Below are 12,462 nucleotides of genomic sequence, written 5' to 3'. Positions count from 1 at the left end.
TATACCAGGAATTAATAAAAAAATGTTTCTTATTAAACCCTAAGTAATAAATTCTTATATATTGCATGTATAATGTCTATATTCATTTTCCAGAGCAGGACTTTTGATCTAATTTTCAATTGTAAAAGAATAACTTTCCTATCTTTAGCAGAAGACTGTTAAGCATACTACTCAGTCTTCATTCCTATGGTGTGAATAAGGTCTTCATTAATAATGAGAGGAAGAAACATTTAAAATATCGAACCAGCTATATTACACATAATTTATATCTCAATACATAGGTATCTAGTTCATACAATTAAATAACTACTCTAACTTTATCCTCAAGGACAGTGGCTTATGATTTCTATCAAAAGTGCAAATGTATTCAAGCCACTAAACAACTAACAACTCTGCATTTAGCCCAATAAGAAGAAACAGGGAAAGGAAATAACACTTCATACAGTCTGATTAGAAAGTACATGGGAAACCTCAAGTGTGTGGCAATAAAAATAAAATCCCACATTCAGTTACTTCATGACCTAATTCTCTACATCTGGCTGTTTCTTTCTTATCAAAGCAATCTCATTGTGTAGGTGTCCCCTAACAGGATAGGTAGGTAGGCAGATAAATAGATGATAAATAGATAGAGCGATAGATACATAGATAGAGAGAGAGAGAGAGAGAGAGAGAGAGAGAGAGAGAGAGAGAGAGAGAGAGAGAGATTAAAGGAGGAAAAAAAAAAAAAAGGTCCAAAATGAAAATCTACCTCCTAGAATTAAATAAAGCTAGAAAATGTTGGATGAAAGAGATGGGAGGTAACGATATGGGAGTAAATGACACTAAACTAGGAGGAAGTATTGATCTGCCTGAGGGTAGGGAGGCTCTTCAGAGGGATCTGAACAGACTGGACCGATGGGCTGAGACCAACGGGATGAAGTTTAACATGGCCAAGTGTAGACTGCTGCACATGGGACATAACAACCCCATGCAACACTACAGACTTGAGGGAGGTTGGCTGGAGACCTGTCAGGTAGAGAAGGATGGTGGTGGTGGTGGTGGTGGTTGACAGCAGGCTGAATATGAGCCAGCAGTGTGCCTGGGCAGACAAGAAGGCCAATGGCATCTTGGCTTGTATCAAAAACAGTGTGGCCAGTAGGTCTAGGGAGGTAATTGTGCCCCTGTACTCAGCATTGGTGAGGTCACACCTTGAGTACTGTGTCCAGTTCTGGGCTCCCCACCATAAAAAGGACATTGAGGTCCTTGAGCAAGTGCAGAGAAGGGCAACTAGTCTGGTGAAGGGGCTGGAGGGCAAATCATATGAGGAACGGCTGAGGGAGCTGGGGCTGTTTAGTCTGGAGAAGAGGAGGCTGAGGGGAGACCTTATCACCACCAACAACTACCTGAAGGGAGGTTGTGGAGAGGTGGGCGATGGTCTCTTCAGCCAGGTGACAGGAGATAGGACAAGGGGAAATGGCATGAAGCTGTGCCAGGGCAGGTTTAGATTGGATATTAGAAAAAAATTTTTACTGCAAGAGTTGTCAGGGCCTGGAACAGGCTGCCCAGGGGGGTGGTTGAGTCACCATCCCTGGATGTGTTTAAAAAAAGGGTTGATGAGGTACTTAGGGATATGGTTTAGCATAGGATGGGAATGGTTGGACTCGATGATCTTTGGAGGTCTCTTCCAACCTTGTGATTCTTGTGATTCTGGTAAATCATCCAGCAGAAGTAATTCTAATACATCTGATGTCAGTATTTATTTTAACATTTAATCTGTTTTCCAAAGTTAGACCACATAAAGTTTGTTTTCTTCAGTGTCTAGAAAACTTCATAAGGGTCAAAGCTGTTTAAAACCTAACTGGAACAGTTTATCAATTTTCACTGTGGTGAAATAATATTCACTGCAGAAAAAATAAGGAAACATTATGGGAGCATTTGAATGTCATCATCTTTGAAGGGGGAAACAAAATGTTCCAACAGTTTATCTCAATACCACTAAATATTCTGAATGTACACAAGTGTTTTATCCCAGGGTTTTTCCCTTGGTTGTTTTATCATCTTGACATAAATAAATCATCAATACACTACATTACACTGTTGGATGGCCATACAGATATACAGGTCACTTTAATTTTATTTTTTTCTTACATTATCAAAATCAAGTATTTTGAAGGTTCTATAAACCCTCTAGTTCTACAGTTTATGTATAATTATTAGAAGTGGTCCATTGCCACATAATGTTTATTTTAAGAGATATTTTTTCTTGAATTTTAGTGATTTCTTTAGAGTAATTCTTCTTTATATTTAAATATACACATGTATTTTATATTTACACTTATATACAGTATATATATCTTTATATATTTAAAGAATTCATATATATATGCATATATTCATATATAAAATTATGATCACTAAAACCACACTGATTTTTAAAATACTATTTTATTTCCTTTCCATAAACCAGGATTGTTCATATTATATATTAATTTTACGGTTTGAATGTCCTGTTTTCCTGGGGGTTTTATTTGTTGTTTAAAATTTTGAGCTTTATTTCAATTTATAAATTCCTGAAATTCCAATGTAACTGGCCTAAGGAAAGGAAAATACTTTCCTTCTAAGTATTACCTAAATTAAAATAAAAAAGTAATTCAGTACATTTTTTCTCTTCTACAGAGAAGTAAGTAATAAATAAAACAATGCCATTTGCTCTTTTGTAAACAACAAACAGAAGTGTGTAGAATAATAAATGAAACAGAAATATGTTAACATGTTTGAATACTCCTAAAACACAAGACATTTTTTCTTTAGGATAAGTATAAAATTAATTTGATACATCTGTTAAATCATTTTAAAATGTGAAGGACTCTCTACTACATTACTTAATATTTATTTCAGAAATAAATTACAATCCATCAATCTAAACAATATCATATGTAACATTAGTTCTATTGACTTTTTTAATGAATTATGATCTTATTTGAAGTAAAGATATTAAAAACAAATAATAATAACTTTTAAAACATATTTTTTTGGATCTGCATATAATATATGAGCTAGCTTAACTAACTGCCAAGAGTGGTATTATTAAAACTTAATAGAGACAATCCTAAAAATAAGTACTTTTAAATGGGGGAGTGTCAACAAAATGCAGCAATTTTTCTCCTCTCTGACTTGACTACAGCAAAATCAATGTCATTCTGTGCACTGCCACTGTGTGGGTGTATAGTTGTGAATAAAAGAAGTGTCAAGAGTGCAAAGGTGAAAAATCATCTGTTCAGAAAGTGTAGCTTAGTATAAGATGAAGCAGAGCTGTAAGACCCCTGAGCACGAAAATCCACTAAAAGCATTTACTTGTGTTACAATTTATGCAATTTAAGTTCTTGATATGCCTGGAGGTGGAAAAGAAAGCTAAGGAGCTCTGGTATTTTGCTTTCATTCTATGAAAAGAGGGTTCCTTTTTACTCCATCCACTGCAAAATCATGTAGCCATCTGGGCTGTTTTGACAATAGGAGTTCAGGGTCTGAAAAGTCACAGACTCACAGTTCTGAGAACTAAATATCTCTCTAAAATTAAAAAAAAAAATTAAAAGAATCTGCCATCTGTCAAATAGATTTCCAATGCAAGCAGCAACTGCCCTAATCAGAAGCACACACATACCTATTTAAGTAGCAGACTTAAAATGTGACATAAGTGATGCAGTACCTTAATTTCTCTGAGGGAATCACAAAGCCATGAGTATGCTGCTGGTAAAAACCTATTTCAGTGAGTAGTCATATTATGTGAAATTCAACTTGAGATTATGACATCTACACTTGCATGCCTACAGTTGCATTAGGTGTATAAAATACTATAAAAATTTGAAATCTCATCAGTGTAGTCAGTAGAATGTATTGGTTTAATTCATCTTAAATAATCTTTGATAGAACATAACAGCTGCCTATATGCTGTTTGTTGTTATTTTTGGTGTTCTTCCCTGTCTTCTACTTTCTACACCAGAATGGCATGGTATCCTGTAAACTGTAATTTGCTAACATCATGCATGTATCTCATTTTCTCTAGCGCACCTTTCCTCAATCCCTTGCATGTGGACAGCTGACTGACTGTAACTTGCACTGACAATTTTGTTATTTTATGACATACTGTTTTGCGACACCTTGGTTTATCTTCCAGAAAATCTCTGCAGTTTTGTCACTGCCATAAAAAAATCTTGGATGCCCTAGGTATATGTACATGACATACAGTAATGTACATCTGAACTGTGTCGCACAGCTCCCCAAATTTAATGATTACTTAGATACCTATAGATGTCTAAACCTATAGGTTACAATACAGAGACATCTACATTTTGATGTCTTGAAGCTGAATTTCATGTAAGAGTGTTCCAGCAGTAGTACTGTGCACCATTTCTTGCAGCAGCTTTTGAGATGAGGAATGAATGACAAATTCTATTTAAATTGTTACATGTTCTGGAAAAAAGTGATAAAGACAGTTTTCCACTTTTGGCAACTCTAGCCATGATGCTCTAAGGCAGCTTATTGCTACTCACTTTTGTTCTTTACCTGGTTGCCAATTGCTTCAAATTCTCTCTCAAAGGAAGACCAACAAAAAAATCTAAGAGAAGTCTAACTCCATAAATCATTTTTGAATGAAGATACATTTCTATTCAAATACAAAATGACAGAAAGAAAAAGAAAGAAAAATCAAGAGAGAGAGAGAAAAAACTTTTCAACACCTGGTTTCTCCGTATTGCATCACACATTGAAAGCACTGGTATTTATCCAACTTCAGCTCTACATAGCTGGCTGTCAAATATTAAGCTAAGTAATCATTTGCACACTTTTCAGTATGAACATGACACATAAACTATTCTATTCTGAAACGCTCATGGATATAGATCGTTTCTTCATCTGTGTTTTCCTACAAGCAAAGATTTTAAATGGAATGCAGATATGATTTTGCACTCAATAGACATTTAATACTCTTTTTAATAGTAGAAGCATTGGCTTGTACATGGCTTAAGGAGAGGTAAATGTAAGGGAGAAGTAAATAAAAGCCATTAAGAAATGGATTTTGAAAATGAAATAAATAGCAAGTACAGGGCTTGTACTGAAACCTGGTTCCAGAGCATCAAAGAAGTGAGGGAGGGATTGAAGGAGAGAGAAGTAATGCTGGGTTTCAAAATAAAGTTATAGATTCTTAAAGTAATATTTAACTATCAGAAAATGAAGAATTCTTTTCCAAAAGCCCTTTCAGAAACTGCGTATACTTGACAATGAATATTGAAGTTTGCACACACCGGCATGTAAGACTGGAAGCTAACTTAATACCTTCTGTCCACTTAGATAATATTATGGATTCATACATAAATGATGGAGTGCAAAGAGTAGCCAGCAGAAGCAGCAAGCAAAAGGAACTTTTACAGGAAATGAAAACTGATGGAGTAAAAAAGCACAACTAATTTTAGAAACAGCAAAAGAGGATTACCAGTGCCAAGAAACATTGAAGCAGAAGCTTCAGGAAGATCCAAAGAAGCTTTGGTTCTACTTCAGCCAACAGTTTCTAACTCAAAGGAAATTTTAACAAAGCAATAAGGACAGAAAATGTCAGGACAAAGAACACCCAGTGAATAGAAAGAAGTGCTGAAACACAGGTGATGAGACAAGCAAGAACAAGCGTGTCTTGGTTACAACACCAGAAACTCAGTACGGAAACGTTTTGATTTCCTTCTAATTGATGTATTTCACTTTGAATCATTTGCCAACATTTTTTTAATGTTGTGCAACTCAATATCTTTTGTGACTTAAAATGCCTATTAAAAGCAATTAATACACATAACCTGTATGACAAAGTACTAACACAAAGATGAGAGATTCCTGTAGCTTCATGGATGTCTTAAAATTTCATTTCTTTGGTATAAACCAATTTAAACATTTTCACAGATGTTTGCAAGACTTTAAACAGAAAATCAGACAAAATATTAGAATTAAAAGGATGTGTGCTGAAGATTATTAAATAGTACCCTAGATTTTCTTTCATTGTATTTTTTATATGCAGCTAGATTTTAAGACTTTGCATTGCTTCATTTTTAGTCTTCTTTTCAGATGTCTAAGTCACAGAAGCTTTTGATGTTATACTGAAGCTAGGCCATGTTAGGCTGCATTGTGAAAAAGAATCTGTGATGGGAGGTCAGGGATTGCCCCCTGTTTGTGACTGCTGCTTCCAACTGGCTCCACAATGGATCCACCACAGAACACACAGCCTATGAGCTGAATTTGTGGCAACTCTGTGAAAATGTATTTAAGAAAAGGCTGTAAACACTGAGAGAAAGTAAAAACGCCAGGACTACTATACAGAATAATTCCAGAGCTACTAACATCCTCAAAGCGACAGTAGCCTATGGATAACCCACACCAGAGCTGGTTCTTCCCCTAAGAGGCTGTGGTTCATGATCAATACACATCAGAGCAGAGGAAGTGAGTAAGAAGGAAGGAACAGCAGAAGAAAAGAATGAGAAACAAGAAGTAGGAGAAGGAAACTCCTACACTTTGACCTGAACCTCCTGCACTGCCAATCACATCACCAAAGTGTAACCTGTGGTGAAGCAGGCGGAGGAATAAGTGTCTGAAATTAATTTAAGCCTTGGAAAGGGCAGAGAAAAAGTGTTTTCCCTCATTGTTTAAATATTTCTCTTTGTATACCAACACCCAAATCAGTCATGAAATGTTTTAAGACTGTTTTGTCTCAGTAATAAATGAGTAATCTTGCCTGTCTTCATTTCAACCCACAAGTTTTCTCTCTCTTGTTCTTCTATTTTCTGACCTGTTTTGCTGTGGGGGTGGAGTGAACAAGTGTTTCACTGCTACTCAGGGTCAAACCACCACCCAAATACACTAGGCACTTCCAAAATGTGCAGTTGTGCAAACAAAACCACCAGCCCAATGGAGTGATTAGGTGAAAATTAGCTGAGCAGTGATGGAGTAAGAATTATGCAGTTTTCTACAACTCAGAAGTTGGAATCTTATTCCTTTGAAAGACACATCAATAGAATAAGGAAAAGTAGATGATGATGTGGTAAGAAATTGCTAATTTTGGTTATAGTGTTACTATGTAGAAAATATTAAGTTTCAAGGAGGGAAATAAGTCAGAAATTGTTGTAGTAATATCTATGTTAATTAAGGAGAGGGAAAGGTGGGTTTTTACAACAGTTATTACAGTGTGGTACAGGGATAATTGATACAGGTTAGGGAAAGGATTAGCAGACACTATCTCAAAAATGATGCAGAAATAAACTCCTGAAAAGAAAAGCATGCACATGTATCTTTATTATGTGGGTCTTTGGAATAATTTTTAATCTGCCTTTGTGAGAACTCATCTCAGCAGACTGTTGAAATTACTGTTTGAAAATGGGCTGTACAAAAAGGCTTAAAGTTGTCTCTAACTGAAAAACACAGAAGTTTCCATTTTCAACAACCTGAAATATTTTGTGGCATACATTTTTATTTGTTTTTTATCTAAATTAAAGATTTTTAATATATTTATTACATTTCCTCACTCTCTTTGAGCCTAGCATGAACCCAGAAGCGACTCACCCCATTACCCGACAATGTATTTTTTCATTTTCTATCAAAGTTAATTTTTAGTTATCATATCTGATTGAGTATGCAAAATTAACCCTTTTATATGCTGAAATTATTTACTGCCAACATTTTTTTTTCTTAAGAGTTCTAGGAGATATTTTGTTTACTTTAAGCACGGTGTACTGCAGTATTTCACGAGTACACTGACTCACACATTCAGCAATATACTGTTAAAAATTAAATGAGCAAACAAAAATAATAGTAACAAAAATGTAAATAATCACTATAAACTTATGTGGTCAAGAAAAAGTGAAGATATATAGCACATTCAAATCTCCCACAACTGCCAACTCACATATTTTATGTGACTTGCAGAAAACCCAAAAGTCTATTCTCTCTCATAACCTATTACCTCACACTTTTGGCAGGAATGCAAGTATGTGTGTCATCTGAGACACTGTGCACTTTTTCTCAGTAGTTCAAAATGAACACCTCAACAATACAAATTACTTCATATACAAAACTAAAATAGTTATTATATAGTTTCTAAATTGTAGGGTAGTATCTAATATAGAAAGTTCCAACTTTGTATCTTTTAACAGTCTCATTAGCTAGTGATTTCCCAGTGAAATTTGTGGTTTTTCATATCTGACATGAAGGATACTATGCAAAAAATGAGTCTGCACCTTTCCTAAACAGTTATAGCAGCCCTAGAGCTACAGTAGGAAGGCTCCTTTACATAAATTTACTCAGAATACACATACCAGAACATCTATGAACTCAGAAAGTCCACAACTAATATATATATAACATTTGCTGAAATAATAATTACTTAGTAATAGTAATCAAATCAATAGTAACCAAATCTATTCTCGTGTAGAATATGTTTTCTGAGGCAAAGAAAAAGTTTGCTATTATAGAAGATCAACTACAAAAATATTACTCCATCTTCTGTTAGTTACAATGTTTACATTTCTTTATTAATTTTGGCATATTCTGAAAATATTTATGTAGCTAATTGTTTCCTGTGCTAGATTTCCTGTACAGAAATGTAAAAAACTAAATCTTGTTTAAAATACCATGATTTTGGTTTTCATCAGTTAAATGGAAAGGCACAAAAGCACAAAAAAGGTTACAGTTCCCTGAAGATCCATTGATACACTGTAGATATTGAAAAATATTATTTACAGTAATGTTTGTGAAAAAGCAGACAATATTACCACACACTAATGAAGCTTAGTTTTCATTAGCACTTCATCATTGTAATGACCTTGTTCCAAATGGTGATATTCCCAAGTTAATGCCTCAGATGTTTTCACTCTTACTCAAGATAATGCTTGTTCATAAAAACAGTGGATAAGAGTCTTACAGGTTAATTAAACCCTTAATAGCACAATGAATTCAGAAATAGGTACTAAGAGATATTAGTCATTAAATGCAACATTAGTAAATAGAAACTTACTCACTGTTTTACAAACATTACTTATAGAACCATGGAGGCAAGTACATATGTTAATGATAAAAGCATAATTTCTGTATCTGTTACACAATATCTTTCTGGATATTAGGACCATTTTAAAAGCTAAATATTTGTACAGGCTAAAGTGAAGTAGATACCTGATGGTTTGGGGGTTTTTTTGTAATAATTGTATTTATATCCACTGACAATATACTACCCATACTCTTAACATTCTGTAATTTGATATAATAAGTTACACAGCTGAATATATCATTTATGCAAATACAAACTATACCTTCGGAGGATTTTTTTAAATGGCCCTTCCCATTTCTTCTATAACTTCAGTCACCTCTTATTTTTAAAATAAAACCAAATAAATCAAAAAGTGTATTTCTTTAAATGTACCTTGGTAGTGAGCACTAAATCCACGGAAACGGTGATTGTTGTCTGTTACAAAATGTAGTCTGAGCCAGTTTTTGTTGCTGATAACTGGAGGAGGTATATTCATTCCAGAGAGCCTGAATTAAAACAGACAAATAAAAAATATTATAAAATTATTTTAAAATATCAGGGCTGAAGTCTGGTAGATTTTCATAAAGGTCTTTGATAAAGGTCTTGTACGGAAAAGTTGGTTTTTTTTCCAAGCATACATGCATTGACATACCCTCTTCAGGACTATTCATTAATGAATAATATGTTAGGACAAGAATGTATGGCCAAGATTGTCAACTATTTATGACCAAGTGATGGGATACAAATTAGGACTAATCCAGAAACCACACTGTCATGTTATTTGTCAGGCAGAGCACCAACGTGATGCTAATACATAACACTCAGGTTAGAACGTTTTTGTCTACCCAAGTCAGATAACATCTAAGGCAGAACAGTGCTCTGGTCACCTGGAAAATGATTGTACCCTGTGACTTTCATATGCAAGATAGGGAACAAGAGAGCTTAGTTTATGCAGGCCACCATCTGAAACCACAAAAAAGACACCTATTTTTTCAAGTGGAAGCACTTTTTCTAAATTCTGGGAAGAAAGAAATAAAAATACTCCATCACTTCAGTGAATCTAAAAATTAGTTATTAGAACTACAGGAAGAGTAGGGATTTGTAATTAATTACCCCAACTAGCTGCTAAGCACCACACACACAAAGCTGCTTGTTCACTTCCCTCCCTGCCCTGACAACTGGCCAGGGGATACAATAGAAAGAGCAAAAGCAAGAAAACACCTAGGTCAAAATAAAGACTCTTGAAAAGTCAGTTTAACAAGTGAAGAGAGGAGAAAAGAAAAAAAAAGCCCACCAGTGATACAAAGGCAATCATTCACCATGTCCCACAAGTAGATCAATCAAGCCAGTCTCCAAGAAATCTGGCTCTTAAGCCCCTAGCCCGTCTCCTCATTTTTTAATTGCTGACTACAAAATTATATGGTATGGAATATCTTTTTAATCAATTTGGGTCAGATGTTTAGGTTTTGTCACTTTGCCAATAATCCAAGATATTTTTCTCAACAAGGCCAGAAAGATACTACCCAACAATTGTGTATACCTCTTCTATTTTGGGAAAAGGAAAGGGAAGGGAAGGGAAGGGAAGGGAAGGGAAGGGAAGGGAAGGGAAGGGAAGGGAAGGGAAGGGAAGGGAAGGGAAGGGAAGGGAAGGGAAGGGAAGGGAAGGGAAGGGAAGGGAAGGGAAGGGAAGGGAAGGGAAGGGAAGGGAAGGGAAGGGAAGGGAAGGGAAGGGAAGGGAAGGGAAGGGAAGGGAAGGGAAGGGAAGGGAAGGGAAGGGAAGGGAAGGGAAGGGAAGGGAAGGGAAGGGAAGGGAAGGGAAAATTCTGTAATGAAATAGGTCATAAACCTACGCAGGCAATCCATAAGTGAGAAAATGAGTGCATTCTGTTCTAGAAATTCCTTGGTTTTACAAAGAACTTTTCATCTAACCTTTGAAGTAGCTTTTCAAAATTCAATAATGTCATTATCAATATTGTTATCTTCATTTTACAGACAGAGAAACTCATGCACAAAGAGTGAAAGCAACTTCAATCACCTAGCAGACCAGGAGTTAAAAGAAAAATTGTAACAAAACCCCAGCAAGTTCAGAGCTCCACTTTTACAACTAAAATCAAATCAGCACTACTTGGTGAATGGCTACATTTAGTCTTTTGGAACATACTGTCCTCCTCTAACCGCCTTTAATCAACTAGAAACTTCTGCTTTATGTTGTCTTTAAAAAATGAATGGTTTTCCTCTTTCAAGTAGACACAAATTTGACAATTTGAAATTCTTTATAAAATAAAAAGTCTGAAAAATTTTACATGGTACTCTGTGCTGAAATACTGCTTATTTTTTTACTTTAAATTTGGCGGTTTTTTTCCAGCTGTCCTATGAAAATTTTTGTATTAAAGTTAAATATGGCAATCTCAACAAATACAAGTGATACACTTGAAGAAAATTAAATCAAAATATTTTACCACTTAAATATTTTGACTATGCCATTTCAAGTTGTGTCAAAATGTTGTCATACACATCTCAGTTTCTTTAAATAGTATTTCTGAAAAAATTACTGGGGAAGTTATGGCTAGGGAAGTAGGGCTGGAGAGGGAGAAGGAGGCTAAGAAGAAAGAAAACAAACTAGCAAGTACCAGGAAATAGTTTTTACGGGCCAATCTTGTATTGTATTAAATAAATATTAGACCATTCATTCATTCCTTCTTTCTTTCTTTTAACACTCTGTTCTATTAGAAAAAAAATATCAAATAAGATGTATGGTACCTTTGAAAACCACAACCAAGAAAACTCATATTACCTATTCTATGAATCTAATTTTTTTTAATTAAAAATACAGCTAGAGATATTGGGTTAACTTGGAGACTATATTCTTAACCTGGAGTTATGGTTCTCCTTCTACAATGACCGTTTTTATATGGTTTTATCAATACAAAGTTACACAGTTGGTGGGAAGTACAAGTGTATTTGCAGATACCGAAAGGTGTTTATGAGTTTATTCTAAAACAAATCCATTCATTACTCCAAAGACAAAACTCAGGACAACTTATGCATACTTTTAACTCTTTTGGTTAGCATTTCTGTTATGGTCAATAATAATTCTCAAAATACGATGGCAGACAGAGTAGTTTGTTTGCCTTTTCTTTAAATTAGTAAAGTTGAGACAAAAGCCTAAAAAAGCTAAAAATTAAACATGGAAAATATTAATGCAAGATGTCCGAGATTCTCTTGCCTACATAAAGGCTTGGAAGGCATTTTTTGCCTGTTCATCCTGCCCTCAAAATTCATTATTTAGTGTATACATGGTTCCTAGATTAGGAAGTAGTTCTGATTTCCACAGTTATTTTATCTTTACCTCAAAATTGTGCAAGGGGTGGATGGGGGAGTGACCTTCATAGCACTGTTTCCACTCTCAGAGTAAACCAAATTACATTTTT

The 12,462-nt window shown here is 34.9% G+C and overlaps 1 protein-coding gene across 3 annotated transcripts in view; it reads right to left on the bottom strand.

Annotated features, from left to right (window-relative positions):
* Positions 1-12,462, bottom strand: part of CSMD3 (CUB and Sushi multiple domains 3) — a gene marked incomplete at its 5' end in the record, with an annotated part of 624,550 nt that overhangs the window by 408,181 nt on the left and 203,907 nt on the right. For all 3 annotated transcript variants that reach the window (XM_084280272.1, XM_084280273.1, XM_084280274.1), the window contains one exon: positions 9,425-9,537. In XM_084280272.1, coding sequence (XP_084136398.1) covers positions 9,425-9,537 — 113 coding nt within the window. The remainder of the gene's footprint in view (positions 1-9,424; positions 9,538-12,462) is intronic.

The sequence above is a fragment of the Gallinula chloropus genome (genome assembly GCF_964237585.1).
Source record: "Gallinula chloropus genome assembly, chromosome: 2".
Classification (NCBI taxonomy): Eukaryota; Metazoa; Chordata; class Aves; order Gruiformes; family Rallidae; genus Gallinula; species Gallinula chloropus.
This window is presented reverse-complemented; position numbering and strand designations above follow the sequence as displayed.